Genomic DNA, 27557 nt, shown 5'->3' with positions numbered 1-27557 from the left:
AGGGCCTCCAAATCTCTGAAGGAAAAGAGATATGTTTCCAGCATTAACACATCGGCTAATGTGTTCAGCATTAGAAGTGTGGCCACCAGAAGCAGTCATAGTAGAAGCGAGGCTTTGGGATGACATGTTTTTCTCCATCTTTCTTCCCTAGGTAAAGAGGTAAGCAAAACAAGCAGATATTTTCATAACGTATTTTAGCAGATTCTAGCGAAGCGAATTTGAATCTTCTCATATTGCTCTCCCAAGCTTGTTCAAGCTAATGAGGCATAAGATGACACTTCCCTCCTTATCAGGAATTCATACATCCGCCAGTAATTTCTGCAATAGCTATTTTCTTTTGGGAGGAATGATTAATGACTTGCCTAAGATCACACTGTTCAGTACAATTCAAACTAAAACCTGATTCCCCCCATTTCTAGCCCACTGGCCTTTTTACATAGCCTTAAAATTCACTTAAACAGCCTGGGCATGGTGGCTCATGCCTATAATCCTAGCACTTTGGGAGGCTGAGATGAGAGGATCCCTTGGGTCCAGGAGTTTGAGACCAGCCTTGGCAAAAAAGCGAGACCCTCATCCCTACAACATTTTTTAAAAAAAATTAGCTGGGCGTGGTGGCATGCATTTGTAGTCCCAGCTATTCAGGAGGCTAAGGCAGGAGGATTACTTGAGCTAGAAGGTCAAGACTGCAGTGAGCCATGTTCACACCACCGCACTCCAGCCTGGGTAACAGAGCGAGGCCTTAAAACAAACAAACAAAACCCCAAAATTCACTTAAGCAAACAGAAAAGTAGTTTTTCCCTCAAGAAAGTATTTCCCTCAAGAAATAACTTGCTTTAAGAAAATCAAATGAGAGAGAAGAGATAAATGTCCCATATACAGAAGAATTCCAAATAATTTACATAGCTACTCTGTCCTCAAGGAGGTAGAACAAAACTCCCTGCTCCTTAGGTAAGTGCTGTGCATAGCAACTTCTTTCCAAAGAGAACAGGGCAGAGATTAGAGCAGGGAAAGGGTCACTTTATAGCAGAGAAACCACACAAGCACTGCCTCCGCCAGGTGGTCAAGGTCAACACCAACAGTCCTAAATCATGTTGACGATGTTGTCCCTTGATATGATGTGATGAGAACAGCACTTAAACTCTGTGACTCCTTCCCCAAAACCTGTAACTCCAGTCTAATCATGAGAATAACCTCAGACAAATGCCAATCAAAGAAGCCTACAAAATACCCAACGAGTACACCTCAAAACCACCAAAAAGTCTGAGAAACAACATTACAGCTAAGAGAAGCCTAAGGGAACATAACTAAATGTAATGTGCTATCCTGAATAGGATTCTACAGTAGAAAGCAGACGTCAGATAAAAACCAAGAATCTGAATCAAGTACAGACTTTAACAATAACACATCAGTATGTGTTCATCAGTCGTAACAAATGTACCACACTAATATAAGATAATAAGGGAAGTTGGGTGGGAATTACATAGGAATGCTCTAAACTATCTTCTCAATATTTCTGTAAACTCAAAACTGTTATAAAAATTAAGGTCCATTTTTTAAAAATCAACCACAAGTTACAGTATAAATTACATAAAAGAAACAACTTACCAGATGTCACTGAACAGAAAACAAAAACAAAGTTCTGCTTTGGTTATAGGAGTCCACAGAGGAGATGGTGGCAGCTTCTCCTTGGTTCAGGTATTTGGAACCAGCTGGGGTACGCAGCCCTTTGGGCCACAATCGCAAAGCCACGTTTACACACCAGAAGTGAAACTGACTTGCCATCAGGGAGCTATTTATCATGGTCTCCTCCCACAGATACTGATTTATGCTGTCTTCTTTCACTGAAATCTACATTTGCCAGGGGTGGTGGCTCACTCCTATAATCCCAGCACTTTGGGAGGCCAAGGCAGGCAGATCACTTGAGGTCAGGAGTACAAGAGCAGCCTGGCCAACATGGTGAAACCCCATCTCTACTAAAAATACAAAAAAAAAAAAAAAAAAAAATTAGCCAGGTGTGGTGGTGGGACCCTGTAATCCCAGCTACTCAGGAGACTGAGGCAAGAGAATTGAGCCTGGGAGGTAGAGGTTGCAGTAAGCCGAGATTGCGCCACTGCACTCCAGCCTGGGTGACCGAGCAAGACTCCATCTCAAACAAACAAAACAAAATCTAAATGGTACATGAAATGGGGATCTTGCATCCTTCTCTGCCATATTCCTCAAGTAGGCAGATCTGTCTTTTTTCCTTTCCAGATGCATCGCTGCGTCCCTCCACAGCATCCTTTCCCTGAGGGTGAACACTATTCAGATGACTGGCTCACTGGAGCAGATAGGAAAAATGCCCCAGTTCTGAGAGAGACAAAGCACTGGCTCCCAGACACCCAACTATAAGACATGACTGGGAGAGATGGAGGCTATGAGATAATAAATATAAACTTATTCTTGACCCAAAGTCTTAAAATTCACCAAAAATAACATCTGCCAAAAACAAAACAACACTGGATTGTTTGAGAGTATAAATGAGTGATATACTGCTTTACATCTCTTTCTGGAACTTAAATTTTAAATCCGTATATTTTTATTTTATTTCTTTATTTATTTAGAGACAAGGTCTTGCTCTGTCACCCCCAGGCTGGAGTGCAGTGGCACGATCATAGCTCACTGCAGCCTCGACCTCCCAGGCTCAAGCCATCCTCCCACTTCAACCTCCTGGGCAGCTGGGACCACAGCCATGTGCCATCATGCCCATCTAATTTTAAATTCATATTTTAAATAAACCCAGAAAACAAAAATTTTAAAGTACTGTCCAGGAGAGAAGAAACTAAAACTCACTCCAAATACAGGGAGAAAGCTGTTCCTTGAACCCTCAGCTTCAGGGTGTAACTTTTTTTTTTCTTTTGGTGAGACAAAGTCTTGCTCTGTCACCCAGGCTAGAGTGCAGTGGCATGATCTCAGCTTACTGTAACCTCTGCCTTCTGGGTTCAAGAGATTCTCCTGTCTCACCCTCCTGAGTAGCTGGGATCACAGAGGTGCACCACCATGCCTGGCTTTTTTTTTTTTTTTTTTTTTTTTTTTTTTTAAATTTTAGTAGAGACAGGGTTTCACCATGTTGGCCAGGCTGGTCTTGAACTCCTGACCTCATGTGATTCGCCCACCTTGGCCTCCCAAAGTGCTGGGATTACAGGTGTGAGCTACTGTGCCAGGCCAAGGGTGTATGCTACCTCTAAAAGCCAACTCAGTCATTACCAAGACGACCCTCAGTACTCTAGGTATATATTTAGTCCGAAGAAGGGATTCAGAAGGTAAAGAGGTCAGAACAGGGAAAGAATTTAAGATAAATGTTTAGACTGTGGTCTTAAAAACTGCTTTGAACTTTTGGCAAGATGATGTCCCTCCTCCATAAGAAAACCACAGAAACAGCAAGCTAAAGTTCAGAGCAAAGACAGTCAGCACAAATGCCACCCTGGGTGCTGAGTCTTATACTGATCTCTAGGCAAAATCACACCTTACACTTAACATTCATGTCACGCGTGCTCAGCTCTCCCTCTACTGGCTATTTGTTAGCTTCAACAATTCACCACAAATGCTACTAAATTACTTAATTACTAAAATTAATTTTGAGCATGTTTAAAGCCTCCTGGGGCCAGGCACAGTGGCTCACGCCTGTAATCCCAACATTTTGGGAGGCCGAGGTGGACGGATCACCTGAGGTCAGGAGCTCGAGACCAGCCTACCCAACAGGGTAAAACCCCATCTCTACTAAAAATACAAAAATTAACTGGGCATGGCGGCACACACCTGTAGTCCCAGCTACTCAGAAGGCTGAGGCAGGAGAGTTGCTTGAACCCGGGAGGCAGAGGTTGCAGTGAGCGAAGATCAGGCCACTGCACTCCAGCCTGGGTGACAGAGCGAGACTCCATCTCAAAAAATAAAAATTAAAGCTTCCTGGGTTCCTTTGTTTGTTTGCTTGTTTGTTTGTTTTAGACAGGATCTCACTCTGTCACCCAGAATGAAGTGTAGTGGCGTGATCACGGCTCACTGCAACCTTGACCTCCTGGACTCAAGTGATCCTCCCACCTCAGCCTCCCAAGCAGCTGGGACTACAGGCATGTGCCACCACACTTGGCCTAAAAAAAAAAAAAAAAAAAAAAAAAAAACTTGAGTAGAGATGAGGTCTCCTTATGTTACCCAGGCTGGTCTCAAACTCCTGAGGTCAAGTGATCCTCCCATCTCAGCCTCCCAAAGTGTTGGGATTACAGGTATAAGCCACCAGGCCCAGCCTCTGGGGTTCTTCATGGTAGTCCTTGGCACCTGCTATTGGACACCTGAATGCTAGGCCTGTTAGATGTTTCTCCATTCTCTCAGGCTGAATTTCCATTGAACTTACAGAAGCAATGAGAATGTCTACAGAGCGTCATCATCACACCCAACCACCTATCCAGTGCTCTGCCCTCCAGCCTGTTACTAGATGAACTATCCATGCACCCATTAAAGGCCAATCCCTTCTCTGTGCACCAGATTCCATCCCTCTCTCTAACTGAAGAACCACGTAGAGTACCTCCTCCTCTTCTCTAATTCACCAAACTTTCACTCTCCACTGGATTATTCCCATCTGTGAACAGACTTGATGTCATTTATTCCACCTTAACAAACACTCCCCTGAACCTCCATTTCCCTGCCAGGTATTAGTACATTTCTCCGCACTTCTTTATGACAAAACTCCTAGGCCAGGCAGTGTCAGCACTTTGGGAGGTTGAGGCAGGAGGATCACTTGAACCCAGGAGTTCAAGACCAGTCTGGGCAACATAAGGAGACCCCCATCTCTACAAAAAATAAAAATAAAAATTAGCCAGGCATGGTGGCACATGCCCATAATTCCAATTACTTGCGGGGCTGAGATGGAAGGATCACTTGAGCCTGGGAGGTCGAGGCTGCAATGAGCTGTGATTGCACCACTGCACTCCAGCCTGGGTGACAGAGCAAGACCTTGTCTCCAAAAACAAACAAACAAACAAAACCCCACAACTCCTCAAAAGAGTTGTCTCTACTTACTGTCTCAAATTCCTTTCCTCTCAAGCTAATATAAACCTATTCCAGCCAATCCTTCACCCTTCCCATTCCAATAAAACTGTTCTTGTCAAAGTCCACAATGATCCTGGTCAATTTTCAACCTTTATCTTCCTTGAGCCATCAGGAGCATTTGACCTGGTTGATCATTTCCCCGTTTGACAAACTTTCTACACTTGGCTTTCAGATAACCACTGCCGTAGTTTTCATCCCATCTTCCTGGAAGTGCCCCTCAGTCTCCTTCGTTGGTTATTCCCTTGCTCCTCAACCTGTTAATAATAAAATACCCCAAGGCTTCATCTTTGGTCTCTTTCCTTTCCACAGCCACCTGTTTCATAGCTTTCAATTTTGCTCACATGCCGATGGCTCTCGACTGATATCCACTGTCAACCTCTTTCACATCTTCCTGTTCACTAGTCATCAGAAAATACAACAGGTTCAAACCAATCCCTGCCAGCCCCCTGAAACACCTCTCCACCTAATCTTCTCCATTTCAGCTAATTATAACTACATTGTTCCAGTGCCTTGGTCCAAAAGCTTTGGTGTCACACTTGATGTTGTTGTCTGCCTTTCATATTCCACATCTGATCTGTCAGAAAGTCTTGCTGAAATCTTCAAATTATATTCAGAATCTGAACACTTCTCACCACTTTCACTGCTGACTACCCCGATTTGAGTCACAATAATCTCTGGCCTCATTCAGTGGTTCCTAAACATTGATGCACGTTGGAATAACCCAGGATCTTTTAAACATGCTAATGCCTGACTTCCACCCCTTGATATTCTGATTTAATAGGTGTGGGATGGGATCTGGGCACTGGGATTTGTCACTGTTCTCCAGGTGACTCCAATTGCAGCAAAGTTTGGGAATCATTGGCCTGGCTATGGTAACCGCCACCCACCTGATCTCCCCACTTCTACACCAACCCCCTCCCCCAGTCTATTCTCAATGCAGCAAATAGACATGCTCTACATGCAATTCTAGTAGGGTACATGTTCCTGTCTTTATTAATGGGAGAGGTTCTTACTCTCCAGCCCATGGACAAAGGAGATCATAGATGGGTTTCAGGAAAACATCCCAAGTCCTACCTCCAAATTTCGCAAAATTTTGTGCCTGTTTTTCTGAAGAACGTAAACCAGTGTCTGAGACAGATCTCAATCTGGAGGTTTGTTCTGCCAAAGTTGAGGACACACTCAGGAAAAAGAGACATAAGTTATGGTGGAATCTGTGGCCTATGGTTTTTCCAAAGGGAGTTTTGAGGGCTTCAATATATAAAGGGGAAAGAGCAGGCAGGAGGGGAAAGAGAAACAATAATGCATCCATTTCACACTCAGTAAATCTGCCTTTTACAGAAGACAAAGTAAACACAGAGGAAGGAGTCAAATATGCATTTTTCTTGGGGTGGGCTGAAGGGTGATTTCTAGTCTTGTCTTTGTCCCCTACCTGTTAATTTACACGGTCAAGGTGGAATTCAACAAAACTGTTGTAAGGTGAAGGTTTTGCCGCTCACAAGGAATTTCCCTGTGAACAACTCCTCTGGGAGGATACCTGGGGAGATACGTGGCCTTCTACCTTTGCAACTGTTTAGGAACAGAAGGAAGGCAGTTTTTGCATGACTCAGTTCCCAAACCTAACTTTTTGTTATCGTTGTTGAGACAGGGTCTCACTCTGCTGTCCAGGCTGCAGTGCACTGGACAACAGAGCACGATCTCCACTCACTGCAACCTCCACCTCCGGGTTCAAGAGATTCTCCTGCCTCAGCCTCCCAAGTAGCTGGGATTACAGGTGCGCACCACCACGCCTGGCTAATTTTTGTACTTTTAGTAGAGACACGGTTTCACCACATTGGCCAGGGTGGTCTTGAATGCCTGACCTCAGGTGATCTGCTGGCCTCGGCCTCCCGAGGTGGGCATAGCGCTGGTATTACAGGCGTGAGCCACTGCGCCCGGCCCCAAGCTTAACTTTTTTCTTTGGCAGAGTTTAGGGTCCCGAGATGTTATTTTCCTTCCACAAGAGACATCCACAGCTTTCATGATGGTTACCTATCATATGTGCCATTCATCTAAGACCAAGGTGACCACTTGTTCCCAAAGCCTGCACCTTGGATTGTTACTCGATTCCTGCCTGGTCTCTTCCAGGCCCTCGGTTAGTTTCCACAACTAGCGAAAGTTCCTCCTCCTTGGTCTCGCCCATTCACGTTCCCACCCCCCCGCCCCGGATGTGACGACCCTGGGCTCCCACTCCCCCTCACGAGAGACTACCCACTTCCACCCTTTTACTTAGACTTCCTGACGTAGCCTCTATCCAAGAGCTCTGTCCCACATTTGTACTGCCCAGGTCGAGCTTTCTAACCCCAAGATACCACTCCGTTCAGACGCTCCCATCCTCCATACCTGAGACCCGGGACAGGATCGCACCTGAGGGGCCTCTGGCGCCGCAAGCTACCCAGCTAGTCGTAACAAGGGGCGGGGCGTGGCTTTGTGCACGGCGGTCCGGGAAGAGCTTTACGATACGTTGACCGACATTTTACGACAGGCGGGGTTGCTTTGTGGCTGTGAGCTTTCCCCGAGGTCTGAGTTTGTGGCTGCAATTTTATACCTGGTGGCTCTGCTACGGCGGCGCAGTAATGAGGCAGAAGCGGAAAGGTGCGAAAGGGGAAGGATATGGGGAAAAGGGGTGGTCTGAAAGGGGCGAAAGCCCAGGCAATCAAATGCTGAACCGAACTTTTCCCGCGAGAATCCGCTACCCAGTCCAGTGGCCCCGCCACCTAGGGTCAGTCTGTCCATTCCGGCCCCCCAGCCTTCTCGTTTTTCCTGTTTTGCTTTTGGAAGCATCCTACCTTTCCTCTTTTCCTCTTTGGCAGTCACTTGGTGACTTTTGTTTGAATGGCAGGGAAACCTTTATTCCAAGATATGTCCTCCGAGGAGTTAACGTCGATTTAATGGGTTGTGGGACTTTTCATTTGTTAAGATTTGTTTCACGACACATTTGACGTGTTAGTTTGAGAGTTTCTTTTAAAGCCTTATGTTAAGATATGAAAAAAAAAGCCTTAATTATCCTTGGATTCAGTGTAACAGTTGTGCATGCAATTATTCTCATTTTTATTACCTCCTGAGTTAGCATGGAACAATTCCACCTTTGGTTTTTCAACAGGACGGATTCAAATTTGAAATATTCTCTCACAGGTTCTGTTCCTATTTCTATACACTCGTTTGACCAGCTGGTCTAATCATGGTAATGGTTGTCAGAATAATAGCTACCATTTATTGAGCTTGTATTTTGAAGTCGGTATCATTTCCATTTCACAGATGAAGCTGCGATTCAAAGAGTTAAGTAACTTTCCCAGACCAAAATTATACTTAGGTATGGAGCTGTTTGGCCAGGCTGTATCTATGACCTCAAAAAACATAAAATGGAAAATAAATACATCGTTAGTCACTATGCTTCTTGACATTAACTGCTATTTTTCTTGCAAGCAACAATTCTAAGTGTCCAAGTTACCTTCGATTGGGTCTTGTCATATTTGCATGCCCTAAATCAATTTGTTATCTTACTCTAACTTGCTCCTTCTCAATCTGTCGGGATTCTTTTAGCGTCTTCTGTCACCAAGTCATGTTGGTTCTTACTTAGAAATTACCTCTTGAAATAGTTTATTCCTCTTCATTTTGGCCGCCAACCTCCTAACCCACCTTCATCACTAATATTTGAATGGTATTTTAGCTTTCATATACATTATTTATTTTTTTTTGTTTTTGTTTTAATATTTGCTTTATTAAAATACATTTAAAATATAGCATTTTTAAATCTCTAAGTTCAACTTGAAGACATCATAAGAACAGTAAATTTGATAAAAATGAGAAATTACATTCCCATTTAACAATTTGCAAATTCCAATTATCCTGAACATTTAATACCACTTACATATTTTATTAATCACATTTTCTTAAACATGTGATAAGAGATTTAATATTTTGATCCAACTACCAAAAGGCAGACTTGTGTACTTGACAGATTTTCTAAACACTTGACAACTCACTATTCAAACATAAACACAAAATAGCATATCAAAAGTTAATCACTCAGTTGGAAAACATTCATACCATAGGCTTTTGTTCATTTCTTGAATAATTTTGTTATATCTTCCTCTTTTAGACTGCAATGAGCTATAATTGCACTACTGCACTCCACGCTGGGTGACAGAGCAAGACGCTATCTCTAAAAATAAACATGTGTGTGTGTGTGTGTGTATATATATATATATATGTGTGTGTGTCTTCCTCTGTTATAATTTTCATATACATTATTTATGTGAATCTTATAATGGTTTTGTGAAATTTGGATGTATTATCCTAATTTTACAGACAAGGAAATGGGCACTCAAAAGTTGTTGATCTCGGCCAGGCGCTGTGGCTCATGCCAGTAATCCCGGCACTTTGGGAGGCCAAGGCAGGTGGATCACTTGAGGTCAGGAACTGGAGACCAGCCTGGCCAACATAGTGAAACCCCGTCTCTACTAAAAATACAAAAATTAGCCGGGCGTGGTGGCAGGCGCCTGTAATTCCAGCTACTTGGGAGGCTGAGGCTGAGGCAGGAGAATCGCTTGAACCTGGGAGGTGGAGGTTGCAGTGAACCGAGATCGCACCCACTTCAGCCTGGGTGACTGAGCAAGACTCTGTCTCAAAAAAAAAAAAAAAAAAAAAAAGGTGGATCTTTTCCTTTACCACACACCTAGTAGGGATTGGGACTGGATCCTGTCTTAGATTTTGTGGGTTTTTTAAAACAATGTTGCCTTTCAAGAGCCATTTGCATAGTATCCAGATTATATGTGTTCTTTTTTACTTTCTGAATCATTCTTTGTACCGATAAATATTCTTACCTTCCTTAAACATTACTTTTATCTTTTTATTTCCAAAGTTGAGAATATGTAATTCTTCACTGTCTACTGCATTCCATTTCAATGCCTTTGCCTAGCGGCCAGGGTCCCCTGTAATCTATTCTTTACTAAACCCTGTTAGAAAGGTGGATTCTAGTTAGACTGTGCTCTTTCACACACAGATAGATGATTCCTATGCCTGACATTATTTGTTCTGGATTGCCTTCTGTTTTGCATGTCCAAATCTTGCCCTATCTTTAAAGATCTCTGTGCCATTTCCTCCATGAAGCCTTTTCCTACTCATTTACTCTTCCAGTTCTTGATACACTCAAGAGCTATACAGTGGTTTCCAAATATTTTTCTCTTCTTATCGGCTGATCCCCTTTAACCCTCCAAATAAATTCTTATACAGAACCTCAATATATAAACAGCTGAAAGCAGAGCTGCTGTGGTGGAAATAAAGAGACCCCCTCCTTTTTTTCCCCCCTGCCTTATTTTTCTCTTCCCTTCTCCCTTCCTCTGCCATGACCACCACCAGTCCTACCTCTGTTACATAGCCCCTGAGGCACCTTTGTAGAACTCTGGAAGTGCTGAGTTACATGGTTTGGAAAGCATTTAGCCTTTGATTATAGATGGACTTTGTTTCTCTCAAAAATTGTGTATATGTTAGCCTTGCCTCATTAAATTGGATGCAGCATGCTACAGTGAAAAAAGCATGGAAGTTGTGGTGAAAAGAGCTGGATTTGAGTCTTGGCTCTGCTATTTACAATGGCTTGTTAACTTGCCTTAGCCTCATTTTTCACATCCATAAAATGGGATAACAGTACCTACCTTCCATGTTACTGTAAGGGTTCAAATGAGAGAAAGTAAATGTGAGGCCTCCATAACTGCCAGGGCCTTCCATCCACACTTTTCATTATCTTTTAGCTTTCTCTACAATATGAGTTCTCAACCCCCTGGGCCGCGGACCAGTACCAGTTCGTGGCCTGTTAGGAGCTGAGCCACACAGAAGAAGGTGAGCAGCAGGCGAGCAAGTGAAGCTTCATCAGTATTTGCAGCCACTTCCCATCACTCATGTTACTGCCTAAGCTCTGCCTCCTGTCACATCAGCAGTGGCATTAGATTCTCAGAGGAGCCTGAGCCCTGTTGTGAACCGGGCCTGCAGTGGATCTATGTTGTGTGCTCCTTAAGAGAATCTAATGCCTGATGATCTGTCACTGTCTCCCATCACCCCCAGACGGGACTGTCTAGTTGCAGGAAAACAAGCTCAGGGCTCCCACTGATTCTATGGGAATAGAATTTATTATGGTGAATTGTATAATTATTTCATTATATGTAACAATGAAGTAATAAGAATAATAAAGTGCACAATAAGTATAATGCGCTTGAACCATCCCAGAACCGCCCTGCTCCCCTGGTCTGTGAAAAAATTGTCTTCCACGAAACCATTCCCTTTTATCAAAAAGGTTGGCAACCACTGCTCTATAGGCAAGAAGCTTGCTTGCCTACAGCTTCCAAGCTGATATGCCACAACTTTTGTCCCTGGAAAAAGACTGGCATTTTTTACCTTGAAGAAAAGAGCTCAGATTGGCCTGGCTTAGAGATATGCCCATCCTTGAACCAATCCTTGAGCTGTGCTTGAGTAGATGTCGTACAAGAACCTGTGAGCTTCTGCTGTTGCCTTTGGATGAAAGCGGGAGCTCCAGTTGCCAGAAGCTCATGATGGTGGACAGACAATATTTTAGAAATGCATTAAGATTCTTAGGCAGATACCTGGGTTTGAGTTTCAACTTTACTCCTTGATAGCATCTTTATGTAATAGGCACATATTCTTGTTCTGTCTACCTCTGTTCTGAGAATCACCTGAATTCATGCATCTAAATGTTCTTTATGAACTCTAAAGTAGTATGCAAAATTAGTAATTACAACTCTGGAGATAAAGGGAAGAGAATTACTTTGGTCCTTTCGTGTGTGATTAGGTTCTTTCTCCTCACCTTGTTTCTACTCCTTCTTGTATCCTCTCCTGTATTTATTTGTAATCATCTCATAGAGTACGTGCTTCTAAAGGGAGCTTTTCCCATATCTATGTAAAGCCAGGTTTGTTTTAAATTAAAGATGCAAAAGATATGATCAAATCGTAAATAATAGAGGTTTAGCATCTTCTGCATTTGAGCTATTCATTTGGCATATTTGTATGGTTTTGGAAGGAAAACTGCTACTAAATCAGATTTTAAAATCTTGATTGAATGATATGATTTTTGACATTGTTGAATATTAACTTTCCAGGAGATCTCAGCCCTGCTGAGCTGATGATGCTGACTATAGGAGATGTTATTAAACAACTGATTGAAGCCCACGAGCAGGGGAAAGACATCGATCTAAATAAGTAAGTGGATATAAAGACAGCAAGCTTGTTCTTAGGTAGCAGATCTCTTTTACGAAATTATCTAGTACTACTTGTTTTCCAGCTCAAGTTTTGTTTCAGTTGAGAATTTTAGCTTTCTGCCTTGCCTTGTCATTCATTTCTTAATGGCAAAATTGTCTCAGCTTAAGAATACTAATAGCTTCTAACGTTTATTGGGCACTTACTGTATTCCAGACACTGTTGCTAGTGCATTATATGTATTAGCTCAGTTAATCCTCTCAAAATTCTGTGAGATAGGTACTGATATCAGCCACATTTGACAGGTGGGTAATCTGAGCCAGAGAGTGGTTAAATAATTTGTCCAGGGGTAAGTAACTAGTAATTGGCAGAGCTAGGATTTAGAATTAGGTCAGCCATCTCCAGAGCCCATGTTCTTCTGTGCTGCATTGCTGCACATCCTACTTTCCTTCCCTACTGTCTCAGCTGAAGCAGCAGCTTTCTGTCAGGAAAACCCTCGCTTTGGGGCCCCTGATCTAATCCAACCCTCCCCTACTGTGGAACTTCTTTGACACATTCATCCACTTCCTCTCCATAATCATATTCAGCTTGGACTTTCCTACAGTCTCACATAAGAGTTGTCTTTCATCTCTGCATCTATTTTTTTAAAAAACTCTAATATATAGTCGCTCTGTGTAGATCTTCCCAAATGAAAGGGTTCTGTCTCCAACCCTAGGTCATCTAATCACCACGTACAGGAATGACCTTTTTTGAGACGTTATTCTCTGATACTTGAGATGCTGCAATATTTTACCCCTTCCTTGAATCCTCATGCTTAGTAAATATTTGCTACAGGAATAAATAAGTAAATAATTATCCTCTTCTGACTATAAAGTTATTGTATTTTACTGATTTTTCTACCATGTCTTTAGCAGTTTTTCTTCCTTTTTTTGTTACACCCCTGATTATACAAATCTTCAATTTCTAGTGAACATTTCTACATCTTACATATATTTGTTGTTCTCTTTAATTTAGCACATCTAAAGCTAAAGCTGCCATCTTCCTTAAAACTCGCCCCTCCTCAGATGTCACCAGCCTATTATTGGAAGGTCTCTCAGTCTGGCTTCAACCTGCTTTTCCAAGTTTTTAAACCTCTGTACCTTTACATTGAAAATCTGCTTCCTGTCAAGTTGGTCTACTTGTATTTCTTAAAATATATGCATTCCTGTTTTTGCATCTGCACATAAATCAGCCTCTCTGCCCTCCATGTCATCTTTGTGTCTTTACTGACTAAGACCTACTCTTTCTTCTGTGCTCATTTTCCATGAATATCTCCCCGGCACACATCAGATTCCTCCCTGAATTCTGGAAGCACTCATTGTTGGTATGTGTGTGTGTTTTATGACATATGTTTTAATCATTTGTACATTAATTTTTTCGGCATGCCTGTCTGCAAACATGTAAACATAGAATATGAAAGGACTGTGCCTTGCACATTTGAACATACCAAGTATTCAATGTTCAGGCAACCTCTTGTACACGTTAGGTACTCAGTTAATATTTGTTGACAATGATGTGAGCATTTCACAGATATTTCTAGATGGATTAAAGTTAGAAGACAGGGTGACTGTTAGAGTTTGGCTAGCAGGCACAAAGAAAAGCTGGTGAAAGTTTTTTTAAACTTTCAAAAATACATACTTTATTTCCTATTTGGTTCTGTGTAGCCATCCTTGATTTTTTTTTTTTTTTTTTAATTGTTTTGCCTAGGACAGTAGTTGTCAACCAGGGGTGATTTCCTCCTCAGGACATTTGGCAACGTCTAGGGACATTTTTGAGTGTTACAACAGGAAGACAGGAAGAAGGCTGGTAATGCGTAGAGGCCAAGGATGCTGCTAAACATCCCTCAATTCACTGGCCACCTGCCACAGGAAAGAACTGTGTGGTCCCAGACATCAGTAGTGCTGAGGTTGAGAAAGGTGGAGTCAGAATAGTCATTTGAAGCTGCAGCACTATTCTGAACTAGATCTATATTGTGTCATTGTCCTTCTCCCTCCATAGTCCTGGTTTTCTTTCTGATACTCGAGGGTGGGAAGTAGTCATTCACTCGTGAATTTTGTTCTTCTATTTCCCTGATAGTCACAGATCTTAAAACTATTCTTGTCACATGATGAAGGGATTAGAGAGTGACAGTTGTTAATGATATTGTTTATAGATCATCCTCTTGATAGCTTGTCCTTAAAATACCATGATCTTGATAATGTGAGATGCTTTACTTTCAGGGTGAAAACCAAGACAGCTGCCAAATATGGCCTTTCTGCCCAGCCCCGGCTGGTGGATATCATTGCTGCCGTCCCTCCTCAATATCGCAAGGTCCTGATTCCCAAGTTAAAGGCGAAACCCATCAGAACTGCCAGTGGGGTGAGTGATTCTACTCATGAAGTGTCGACACACTGGGTATCTGTTCTGGCAGAAGTCCCTGCCTCGTGTAGTACCCGTGTGGTGAGGTGGAGGTTGGGGATTCTGACTAATGAAGTCCCCGTATTAGGATATGTGCTGGAATGGAGACCTGTGCTGAATGCAATGAGAGCAGAAAAAGGAAAAAAGTATAATTTTGATTAAAGGAGTAGAAGACGTTTTGACTTCTTTAAAAGTATAGATTCAGGCTTGGTGACAATCACAATAGGATAAATGTTGGTCATCTTAAGCGGGTAGCTTTCAGTATAATTGATGCTTACGAAAGGTGCTTTTGAAAGTCAGTTAATGGTGCACAGTAGTTCTATATATGGTCATTATGAGCACTGTGGAAGTCCAGAGGACAGCGATGTCCCTGCAGCAAAAGGGGCTGGGGAAGGCCCAGTAGAAAGCACGAAGCTTGCTTGACACATAAGCCAAGAAGAGCAGGCTCGAAGCATCATGGGATCTAGGACAGAAGGGCTAAAGTACAGAGGTAGAGAATGACAGGAAGGGTGTGGTGCATGCAGGGAATAGCGAGTATGCCAGACCGAAGGGCGTTGACAGTTCAGGAGAGTAGGACTGTGCATTGAACAGGTAGTTTGGGATCAGCTTATAAAAATCTTAAATGTCTGGCAAAGCAGCTAGATAATAGGAAACAAAAGTTTTGAAAAAGGGAGTAATATGAACAAAGTAGATTTTCAGAAAATTTATTTGGATACAACACGCAGGGTAGTTTGGAGACAAAAAGACTAGTTTAGACGTTCTTGGTATGATCTCAGTATGCAGTGTTAAGGACTTGAGTTAGGAGGGAGACTCTAGGATGAAAAAAGATGAGTGTGAGATACATGCACGGAAATCGATAGAATTAAGACCCTCTTGACATATGGTCCCCAGAACGAAATTCTCTTCCTGATGTGATCCCACAAGTTCATTCTGTTATTTGAACTGGGATATTATATTCCAAGCAGCTTGTGTTGACTTAGTGACCATGTCTCCTGGATCACGTTACGTTTGTGGCTGATTAAACCCTAAAACTTTAACATACAATGTACCACCAAACCTCATTTCTTCTTCTTTGTACTTAAGTGTTTTTATTTTGTTTTGTTTGTTTGCATCTAGTGTAAAAAGTTTGTTGACCAGGCACGGTGGCTCACGCCTGTAATCCCAGCACTTTGGGAGGCCGAGGCGGGCAGATCACGAGGTCAGGAGATCAAGACCATCCTGGCTAACACGGTGAAACCCCGTCTCTACTAAAAAAAAAACCAAAAAATTACCCGGGCATGGTGGTGGATGCCTGTAATCCCAGCTACTTGGGAAGCTGAGGTGGGATGATCACTTGAGGCCAGGAGTTCAAGATTAGGCCTGGCAACATAGGAATACCCTGTCAGTACAAATAATAAAAAATTAGTCGTGCATGGTGGTACCATGGTGAACCCAGGAGGTGGAGGCTGCAGTGAGCTGAGATTGCGCCACTGCACTCCAGCCTGGGTGACAGAGTGACGCTCTGTCTCAAAAAAAGAAAAAGAAAAAAGAAAACGGTTGAAGAATACAGACATTTTTGAAAAGTGAAGACAAATTATGAAGAAAGATATTTTGTTATTCCTCAGAAAGTCGGGAAAGTAATAGAGACTTTANTGTACTTAAGTGTTTTATTTTGTTTTGTTTGTTTGCATCTAGTGTAAAAAGTTTGTTGACCAGGCACGGTGGCTCACGCCTGTAATCCCAGCACTTTGGGAGGCCGAGGCGGGCAGATCACGAGGTCAGATCGAGACCCTCCTAGCTAACATGATGAAACCCCATCTTTACTAAAAATACAAAAAAAAAAAAAAAAAATTAGCTGGGCATAGTGGCGGGCACCTGTAGTCCCAGCTACTCTGGAGGCTGAGGCAGGAGAATGGCGTGAACCTGCGAGGTGGAGCTTGCAGTGAGCTGAGATTGCGCCACTGCGCTCCAGCCTGGGTGACAGAGTGAGACTCCATCTCAAAAAAAAAGCTTGTTAAGAAAACTAATAGTCCATGCCCCACCTCCCTTTTCTACCCTAGGGCAACCGTTTTTAACTCTTAGCCAATTTCTTTAGCATTAACTTCCATATCCCTAAATAAGATAACATTCTTTATATAATAGATAAGTCTTGACTTTTTTTTCCGTGAGACAGAGACTTGTTCTGTCGCCCAGGCTGGAGTGCAGTGGCACAATCTTGGCTCACTGCAACCTCCACCTCGCAGGTTCAAGAGATTCTTGTGCCTCAGCCTCCCAGGGAGCTGAGATTACAGGCATGTGTCACAATGCCCAACTGATTTTTGTATTTTCAGTAGAGACAGGGTTTCACCATGTTGGCCAGGCTGGTCTCGAACTCTTGACTTCAGGTGATCTGCCCGCCTCAGCCTCCCAAAGTGCTGGGATTACAGACGTGAGCCACTGTGCCTGGCCGACTTTTTAGGGTTAAGCATTATGTGTGGGCTTGCCACTAAAGAAGACAGAAACTTAGCAACCTTTCAGCCTGCCTGGTAAACTGAGGCTTCTGTGATACCACCCTCTCTGTTTTTCCTTCTATCTCTGATCATTTCTGTCCTTTCTTTGAGGGCTACCCTTGCTGTGCTTGCCTCTGAAAGTTGGTGTTTTCTTTTTTGCTGGGCCCATTGTGTTTGGTACTTTACATGCTTGCTTTGGTAACCTCATCCATTTGATGATTTTACCGTTGCTGTATGCTGACTCCCAGCATGAACCATTCCCTGAACTTCAGCCTCCTGTCAGATTGTCAGTTAGGTATCTCTCCTTTGACTGCCTAAGAACCTCCTCAAGTATAACATAACCCAAACTAATACCAAACGTGCTTATTCACCTTTCCTGTCCATTTCCTGTTAGTTCATGGTACCACTGTGCACTCAGTTTCCAAAAAATATGAAATGCATTTTCCATTCCTACTGCCACTGGTAGGAATGCTTTGGCCTTTATTATTTCTTGTTTAGATTATTTCAGTCATTTCCTTACTCGTCTACTTTGTCCTACCTGCATGAAATTCATCTTTGACAGTGTCACAAGAGTGATCTATTGAAAGTATCAGAAACACACAGCTGGTGGCCATTCCTTATCTACTGCCATTCTCACCTCCATGCCTTTATTCTTGCTGTTTCTTTGATGGTGCTTTGTTTATTTTATACAGTAGTTTTAGGTTTACAGAGAAAAAAAATTAAATACTTCCTCTAGCGCCTTCACACCTACTCCAGTTTCCCTATTATTAATATATTGCATTGTTTGGTACATTTGTTATAATTGATGAACCAATATTGCTGTACTATTATTAACCAAAGCCTGTGGTTACATTAGAATACCCACTGTGTTCTACATTCTGTAGGTTTCACCAATGCATAATGTCATGTATCCACTATTACAGTGTCATACGAAATAGTTTCACTGCCCTAAAATCTCCTATTTGTGGCTGGGCGCGGTGGCTCATGACTGTAATCCTAGCACTTAGGGAGGCTGAGGTGGGCAGATCAGCTGAAGTCAGGAGTTCGAGAACAGCCTGGCCAACATGGTGAAACCCCATCTTTACTAAAAACACAAAAATTAGCCGGGCGCAGTGGCAGTCATCTGTAATCCCAGTTACTTGGGAGGCTGAGGCAGGAGAATAGTTTGAACCAGGAGGCAGAGGTTGCAGTGAGCTGAGATCATGCCATTGCACTCCAGCCTGGGTGACAGAGCGAGATTCTGTCTCAAAAACAAACAAACAAACAAAAAAAACCCAGCTCCTATTTGTCCCTCTCCCTCTCCATGCTCCAGACGTAACTTGACTACCACTGAGTGTTTTACTGTCTTTAATAAAGTTCGATTTTTCCAGAGTTTCATGTACAGTAATTGGAATCATACAGCCTTTCCACTTAGCAATATGCGTTTAAGTCTGCCATGTCTTTTTGTGGCTTGGCAGCTCATTCCTTCTTTTTAGTTGCTGAATGATATTCCATTGTATGGATGTACCACTATTTGCTTATTCATTCACCTATTGAAAGACATCTTGGTTGCTTCCAATTTTTGGCAGTTTTAAACAAAGCTGTGTGAAGGTTTTCAGCTTACCTGAGTAACTGTCAAGAAGTGCAACTGGTAGATCATATAGTAAGACTGTGTTTCACTTTGTAAAAAACTGCAAACTCTTCCGGTGTGACTGCACCATTTTGCATTCCCACCAGCAGTGAGTGAGCGCTGTGACGCTCCACATCCTTGCTAACACTTGAAGATGTCGGTGTTTTGGATTTTATTTAATTAATTTATTTATTTTGAGACAGGGTTTTGTCCTGTCACTGAGGCTAGAGTGTGGTGGCGTGATCACAGCTCACTGCAGCCTCAGCCTCCCAGGTTCAAGCTATCCTCCCACCTCAGCCTCCCAAGTAGCTGGGACAGTAGGCATGCACCACCACACCAGCTAATTTTTGTGTTTTTTTGTAGAGACAGGGTTTCACCATGTTACCTAGGATGGTCTTGAACTCCTGGGCTTAAGGGATCCTCCCACTTTAGTCTCCCAAAGTGCTGTGATTATAGGTGTGAACTGTGGTGCCCAGCCAGTGTTTTGGATTTTAGCCATTCTCACAGTTGAACAGTGGTATCTCCTTGTTTAGTTTGTAATTCCTAATGACATGATATTGAGCATCTTTCCATACACTTATTTGCCACTGTATATCTTCTTTAGTGAGATATCTATTCACATCTTTTGCCCTGTTCTTAATTGGGTGTTTTTTATTAGGTTTTAAGAGTTCTTTGTATATTTTAGCTGGAAATGGTTTATCAGGTACCTATTATGCAGATATTTTCTCGCAGTCTATGGCTTGTCTTTTCATTGTCTTTCTTAGAGCACAACTTTTAAATATAGACAAGTAGGTTCGTAACCCATTTTGAGTTTGTATTTGAGTTCGTGTTTGTGTTTTCTTTGAAACACCACGGTTGTTAACTCGGATACATTACTGTCATCTAAGCCTCAGACCTCACATAAGTTTCACCAACTGTTTCAATAACGTCCCACAGAACCTAGTTCAGAATCACCTATTGCTTTTAATTGTCATATCTCTTTAGTCTGGACATTTCCTTTGTCTTTTTTGGACTCCATTACCTTAACACTTTTGAAGATTTCAGGCAAGTTATTTTGTAGCATGTCCCTCAATGTGGGTTCATCAGCTGTTTCCTCATCATGAGATTCAGGTTATGCGTCTTCAGCCTGTGCATCACAGAAGTGGCACTGCGTTCTTCTCATTATCTTCCATCTGGTGGTGCCTAGATTCAGCTTTCCTATCACTGACATTTCTTATTTTGATCAAGGTGCTGTCCACCAGACTTACCCTCTGTCAAATTATTTTTTCCCACTTTGTATGAAGAAGTGTTATATGGAGAAATACTTAGAAACTAGGTAAATATCTTGTTTCTCATCACATACCCAGTTCACTCCTTTATTTGTGTGAAGGAATAAATGGTTTCCTATTTGGTGGGTTGTCATCTGTTACTATTTATTTTGATGCACAAATTATTGCAGACTTGACCAGTGAGAACCTTTTCAAGGTGATTTCTATGTCTTTTTAAAATGTCCTCATCATTCTTTGAGCAGATTCTAGCTTTCTGGCACAATAAAATGTTGCAGGCTCGGCCAGACATGGTAGCTAATGCATGTAATCCCAGCACTTTGGGAGGCTGAGCTGGGTGGATCACCTAAGGTCAGGAGTTCGAGACCAGTCTGGCCAACAGGGCGAAAACCTGTCTCTGCTAAAAAAAAATACAAAAAATTAGCCAGGCTTGGTGGCACATGCCTGTTATCCCAGCTACTTGGGAGACTGAGGCAGGGGAATTGCTTGAACCCAGGAGGTGGAGGTTGCAGTGAGCCGAGATTGCGCCCTTGCGCTCCAGCCTGGACAACAGAGTGAGACTCTGTCACCAAAAAAAAAAAAAAAGAAAGGAAAGAAAAATGTCCCAGGCTCATCTTAGACTTTCTTTGCTCCGGCCCTGGAATCAGCCATTTCCCCAAGGAGCCCTGCTTTCTTTTAGTGGAGAAGGATATTTAGAAACTAAGACCTGAGTACTAGGTGTGCTTACTGCTATTAGGGTGTTACTGCCGCCAGACTCTCTCAGTGGACCAAGCGAGGACATATATATGTATAGCTGCATACATATATGCACACATATACATGTAACACATTTCCATTTGTATTTATTTATTAGTCTACCATATGTTGAACACTCTGACCACAATACCTTTAATTCTACCCAGCCTATAGAATTCATTCTGCTTTTCTCTCTTTCCATGTTTGTAGCTACTTCTCTGACAGTGAGAAGCCTGGCTTGCATTCGCTTTCATAAATGGCCAGATTTGACCAACTGCCCCGGATGTAACCAATCTCACATCTCTGCCACTGCCTCCTGTCCTCACCTCACTGAGGCTCTGTCAGACCCCTCTGAAGTTACTTACACCCAGACCCTGAAACATGAAGCTGTTAGTTTAATAGTCCCTGCTGCAAATATTGAGATCCAGTGTGTTCATGAGACATTTGAGTCACAAAGGTTAGGTTTATATATAACTTCATAGAATTGCATAAAGTAATTTTTTTCTTACAGGCTATTTAGTAAGACAATCAGAGAGAGAAAGACTAAGAATCACTGTGGCTTTAACAATTAATTTAGTTTGTACTTAATTTATTGTAAAATGGAATATAAATTCACATATATAATACATATGGACAATTTAAAGATAATTAATACTAAATAGAGATCACTCTTGTACCCAGTGCCCAGCTTAAGAAATACAGCCTCGTCAATACTTTTGAAGCCCACTCTTGCCACTCTCTGGTTGCATTCCTCTCCTTCCGAGGGATAACCACTCTGTGGAGTGTTGTATTAATTATCCTATAATAGCTTTTTTATTCATCTTTCTTTTATAGATTGCTGTTGTGGCTGTGATGTGCAAACCCCACAGATGTCCACACATCAGTTTTACAGGAAATATATGTGTGTAAGTATGGTGATTTTGTTAAATTGTATGTGTGTGTGTTTTATTTTAACTAAGTATGCCCCCTCGAGCCCTTAGTCAGTACATGCTGGTAATATTTAAAACTTCGACTTAATAGATTTATAGATTACTCCTTTCAAACAAGCAACCATTAGATATTTTAGTGCTTTAAAATTGGAATATATGGGGCCAGGCACAGTGGCTCACGCCTACAGTCCCAGCACTTTGGGAGGCTGAGGCAGGCGGATCACCTGAGGTCAGGAGTTTAAGACCAGCCTGGCCAGCACCGTGAGACCCCATCTCTACTAAAAATACAAAAATTTAGCTGAGCGTGGTGGCATGTGCTTCTAGTCCCAGCTACTTGGGAGGCTGAGGCAGGAGAATCTCTTGAACCTGGGAGGTGGAGGTTGCAGTGAGCCGAGATCACACCACTGTACTCCAGCCTGGGTGATAGAGTGAGACTGCATATCAAAATAAATAAATAAAATTGGAACATATGGATATTTTAATTTGTTGCAATATATAATTTTAAAAATGTAGGTTATGGAACTCAAAATAGTAGACATTGGGATATGCAACTCAAAACAGCACATTCTGTTTAACTCATAAATGAAACATGGGAATATGAGCTGCCAAAATTCCACGTCAGAAATTTAAAATGAATTTGGATCAGAAACGTATCAAAATAAAAAATTACCCTTATACGTAACCTTTAGATTTCTCAAACTCACCTATTTGAAAGAATTAGCAGAAAAGTTTGCATGATTCTGGGTAGGAAGATAAAAAGGGGGAAAGATTTTCTTGAGTGTGGTTCCCAAGAGAACATTGAGTATTGATTCAAACTTAGGAAAACTTCATTTTTGTTATTTGTCTCTAAAAGCTTAAACCTCTGAAATAACCACAACGGTAGTATTTTGAAAATGGGTGTAATAGTGTCCCTTTACATATTTATCTTATTTACTTGTTGGTAGAAAATAACGTTATTTACAGATACTGCAAAGGTAGATTCTTCTGTTAGGATTTGAAAAGGAAGCTCGTTTGTTATCAGGATTCTATGGAGACGGTAGATGCTTGGAACCAGCCGGTTGAACTCAGTTTTGCATCTGACATTCTTATTCTTTTGTTGTATTGGCAGATACTGCCCTGGTGGACCTGATTCCGATTTTGAGTATTCCACTCAGTCTTACACTGGCTATGAGGTACAGTAACTTTGAGGCCGTCCTGATGAAGTGTTGCATCATGCTTTACTTGTAGTATGGTTTTACCAGTACTGGCTTTTTGATAATTTTTTGTTTTGTTTTGTTTTGTTTTTTGATTATGAAAGCTGTTCATTCACCAAATATTTACCAGTGTCTACTAGTGTCCTAAATTGTTCTAGCCACTAGAGAAATACTTACGTAAGCACTTCTTATCCCAAACGTTGTTCTAAGTGCTTTATAACTGTAAACCTTATTGCAGTGTTTTGAAGATAGACACTATCATTATCCCAGTTTGCCGATCAGGAAACTAGGGCATAGTGGGCTTAAACAGCTGGCCCAAAGACACACTATTAGTAAGAGACAAGCAGGTTTCAAACTCTGCTGCTCACCGCTACATTGTACTGTTGCTTTAGCAGTGGAAAATGGAGAGGGTCCCTTTGTCTTCCGGAATTTACATGTTTTTTTCTTCTTTTTTTTGAGATGGAGTCTCGCTCTGTTACCAGGCTGGAGTGCAGTAGCACGATCTCCTTCACTGCAACCTCCACCTCCTGAGTTCAAGTGATTCTCCTGCCTCAGCCTCGCAAGTAGCTGGGACTGCAGGCAAGCACCACCACGGCCAGCTAATTTTTGTATTTTTAGTAGAGACAAGGTTTCATCATGTTGGCCAGTCTGGTCTCGAACTGCTGACCTCAAGTGATCCGCCCGCCTTGGCCTCCCAAAATGCTGGCATTACAGGCATTAGCCACTGCACCCAGCCTGGAATTTGTATTCTAATAATGGAAGGTAAACAGTAAAGACACAAGAAAAAGTATCAGGCACTCAAAAAATGCTAAGCAGAGGTGTGATGGCAGCTGAGATGGTTTAGCTGTGGTGGTTAGGAAGGGATTCTGTGAGGAGGTAAGATTGAAGCGGAGTCTGAATGACAAGGACCTAGTCCTAAGAATATGTGGAAGGGGCATTCCTAGCAGAGAAGTCACTAGAATAAGACCCAAGGAGGGAAAGACATGGGGGTGTTGTGCAGTGCAGAGAGTGAGGGAAGCATGAGGCTGGGAGGCAAATGAGCTGGGGTTTGTAAGCAAAGTTAAGGAGTTTCCATTTTAGGGTAGGAGTCATGAGAAGCTATTAGGATTTAAGGCAGGGGAATGATACAATCCAATAGAGTTTTTTTTAAAGATCATTTTGATGGTCATGTAGAGAAAGGGTTAGAGTGGGAACCAGAAGGAAGGCAGGAGGCCAGTGAGGCACTTTTGAAGGAGTCACTCTCCTCAGAAGAGCTCAGAAGCCAGGAAACCTTGTGACTTTTTTCTCATATGTGTTTTCATTTTTTTTCCTGTTTTCTAGGGTTCAAATTTTTTAGAATACAAGAGGAATGATTTTGTGAAAAGGCTTCCTCTTATTCCTATCCCCTAGCCATTTTTTGCTCTTCCCCCTACCACTTAGTGTCGTCTATTATTTCCTCCCCATCCTTCAGGGATATTTTAGGGAATACAGCATACACAGATTGCCTATCCCTTATGTGAAATGCTTGGGACCAGAAGTGTTTCGGATTTTGGATTTTTCTGGATTTTGGAATATTTGCATATGCATAATGAGAAATCTTGAGAGTGGAACCCGAGTCTGAACATGAGATTCATTTTTGGTTTATGTACACCTGATACACCTAGTCTGAATTAATTTTATACAGTATTTGTAATAATTTTGTGGATGAAGCAAAGTTTGTATTAAGTACTTGCATGTGGAATTTTCCGCTTGTGGCATCATGTTGGCACTCAAAAAATTTTGAGTTTTGGAGCATTTTTGATTTTTGGATTAGGGATGCTCAACCTGGACATATTCTTTGTTCGACTGATTCCATATAAGGTCGCATATCAGAGTCCTCTTTCACGTTGCCTTTTATTTTACAATATTTTAGTAAACATTTTATGTCGGTACATTGTTTTGTGGCTGTAGAGTTTTCCACTGTATGATGGTAGCCATTAAAAATTGTGTGGTATTTTAGAAGCTTATTTAAAAGTTACTTTATTACATGACTCTAGAATATGTATGCACGTCTGTGTCTGTGAGCAGAACACTTTGGTGACCCCGGGATTCCAGACGTGTTTATACAAAAGACAGATGTGATCCAAGGAGACACCCTGCTGTTGAGGTGCTTATGACAGTGCGGGTGGACACCTGCCGGATGTGATTTAGAACGTTGTTTTGAACCCTGACAAGACTGAGAAAAATTAATGGGGGTACAAGCCATGTTTCAGTGTTCTGAACCATGGAGAGTTTTTTTTTTTTTAATACAATCCTTTTGAAACTACATTTTATTTTTTATTTTATTTTTATTTTAATTTTAATTTTATTATTTTTTTTTTTTTTTTTGAGAACGGAAGTCTTGCTCTGTTCACCCAGGCTGGAGTGGCAGTGGCTGGATCTCCGCTCAGTGCAAGCTCCGCCTCCCGGGTTTACACCATTCTCGCCCTGCCTCAGCTCCCGAGTAGCTGGGAACTACAGGCGCTCCAACGCACCTCGCCCAGGCTAGTTTTTTGTATTTTTTTAAGTAGAGACGGGGTTCACCGGGGTTTTAAGCCAAGTGATGGTCTCGATCTCCTGACCTTGTGATCCGCCCGTCTCGCCTCCAAGTGCTGGATTACAGGCTTGAGCACACCGCGCCCGGCCTACTTTTATTTTAATTCAGTGTGAGCATAACAATATTTTTCTCTTGTAGCCAACCTCCATGAGAGCTATCCGTGCCAGATATGACCCTTTCCTACAGACAAGACACCGAATAGAGCAGGTACATTTTTTAAAAACATGTTTTTAAAAAATTAGCTGTTTATACTTACTAAGAAGTCATTGTTGGTTGAGTCAAATTGAACCTGAAATAACGAAAATGTGTTTTCCCCTTTTAAGTTTTCAGTATCCGTCTGAGGGAGGATTTGCCATGCCTAGCAAGGTGAAAAACACTGCTTTCTTTAAAGACTGTATTTATTGTTTAAGGGTTTTATATTCTCTAAGTTTTTTGTATTTGTAGAAAATTATTAGTAGTATGAAATTTGTGGAATAAAAATGTATGAAAGTTCTTAGACAATAGGTGGATGTGTTGACTTTTAACTTCCAAAAGTCAGAATAAGAAGTATTTTGACTGGCCAGGCCCAGTGGCTTATGCCTGTAATCCCAACACTTTGGAAGGCTGTGACAGCAGATCACTTGAGCCTAAGAGTTCGAGACCAGCCTGGGCAACATAGCAAAACCGCATCTACAAAAAATAAAAAAATTAGCATGGCGTGGTGGTGTGCACCTGAAGTCTTAGCTACTTGGAAGGCTGAGGTGGAAGGAACCCTTGAGCCCAGAAGGTCAAGGCTGCAGTGAGCTGTGGTCATACCACTGCACTTCAGCCTGGGTGACTGAGCAAGAGCCTGTCTCAAAAAGAAGTATTGTGACAGATTTGTTGGGTGGAAATAGGAAATTTCCTACAAAGGAATACAAAGAAACTTGTGGGGGTATGGCATTATTCTATATCATGGTCATGGTGGTGGGTAGATAGCTCTAAATGCTCTCATCCATTGTACACTTAAAGTTAGTGGATTTTATCGTATGTAAATTATACCTTGGTGTAGCTGACCAAAAACAAGTACTACGTACATGACCTTGCACTGTTCAAGAAATCTGAGCATTAATACAGATTTTCTTTATTTACAAGTTTATTTTAAACTTGTCCAATTTAAAGAATGTAAAGCACTGTCCATAGTAACAGTAATGTATAGTAGGCACATCCAAGTCTAAAGTAGATAGTAATACATGCTATAGTGGATGAGTTGTGTCTGGGTTTATTTATTGGCTTATTGGTGAATACTGTTCAGTTTTCATATCCACTTTGCTGTCACCCAAGCATATGAGGAACAGGATTGTCAGTGACAGGAGAGGACCCCACCTGGGGGAGCCTGCATTTTTCCAAAAAGTGGGTTCTAAACTGACCTTTGTTTCAATTTCTTTTTGAGCTATGATAGTTAATTCATTTAAAATGTAAAACTGTTAAGCATGAAATGTTTATGTTTACCAAAAAAGGAGCATAATTTACAAGATTTAGAAATGAATATAGAGCAGTGATTCTTTTCTTAAATGCACTAGAATTACCTGAGTAACTTCTCCAAAACGTGTCAGATCTTCGCCTCTGGGTGTTCTGATTAAGTCAGCTTTAAGGTTCTAGCAAGATATTTTAAAAAGCTACCAGGGTAATTTTGATGAGTATCTCTTGGAAACAACGATAGATATAGAAATAGAGTATTATTTTAGTGTTGATATATGTACACACATGCATATATATAGTTTTTCTGTATAAATTTTTTTGCTATTTTCAGAAATTAGTGTCAATACCTATTTTTAAAAATTAGAATCTTGGCTTATTGTAGTCAACAAAATGAAAGATTGGTATCATTCTCTTCCCTAGTAGAGGAGACCTAATATTTATTAATTAATTTATTTTTTTGAAACAGGTGTCACTCTTAATGCCCAGGCTGGAGTGCAGTGGCACAATCGCAATTTCGGGTCACTGCACCCTCGACCTCCTGGTTCAAACCATTCTCTTGTCTCAGCCTCCAGAGGAGCTGGGATTACAAGCACGTCTGTCTAATTTT

At 41.7% G+C, this 27557-nt stretch overlaps 2 protein-coding genes across 10 annotated transcripts in view; one reads left to right on the top strand and one right to left on the bottom strand.

Annotated features, from left to right (window-relative positions):
* Positions 1–7546, bottom strand: part of NUGGC (nuclear GTPase, germinal center associated) — a 70313-nt gene extending 62767 nt beyond the window's left edge. For 2 of the 8 annotated variants that reach the window (XM_017884927.1, XM_017884973.1), the window contains exon 1: positions 7459–7546. The gene's annotated coding sequence lies outside the window, so the exon portion shown is untranslated. Of the gene's footprint in view, positions 1–1605; positions 1811–7417 lie in introns of those variants that run through there. The other 6 variants (XM_017884941.1, XM_017884968.1, XM_017884937.1 and 3 more) reach the window with 5 other exon arrangements.
* The window catches only part of ELP3 (elongator acetyltransferase complex subunit 3), a 109038-nt gene continuing 88996 nt past the window's right edge, over positions 7516–27557 (top strand). Inside the window, exons 1-6 of one of the 2 annotated variants that reach the window (XM_017884987.1) lie at positions 7546–7710; positions 12225–12324; positions 14580–14718; positions 21669–21739; positions 22872–22935; positions 25649–25717. In XM_017884987.1, coding sequence (XP_017740476.1) covers positions 7692–7710; positions 12225–12324; positions 14580–14718; positions 21669–21739; positions 22872–22935; positions 25649–25717 — 462 coding nt within the window. In that variant the 5' untranslated portion in view covers positions 7546–7691. Of the gene's footprint in view, positions 7711–12224; positions 12325–14579; positions 14719–21668; positions 21740–22871; positions 22936–25648; positions 25718–27557 lie in introns of both variants that reach the window. The other variant, XM_017884996.1, reaches the window with a different exon arrangement.

Source organism: Rhinopithecus bieti, unplaced genomic scaffold, assembly GCF_001698545.2.
Source record: "Rhinopithecus bieti isolate Rb0 unplaced genomic scaffold, ASM169854v2 scaffold_315, whole genome shotgun sequence".
Classification (NCBI taxonomy): domain Eukaryota; kingdom Metazoa; phylum Chordata; class Mammalia; order Primates; family Cercopithecidae; genus Rhinopithecus; species Rhinopithecus bieti.
This window is presented reverse-complemented; position numbering and strand designations above follow the sequence as displayed.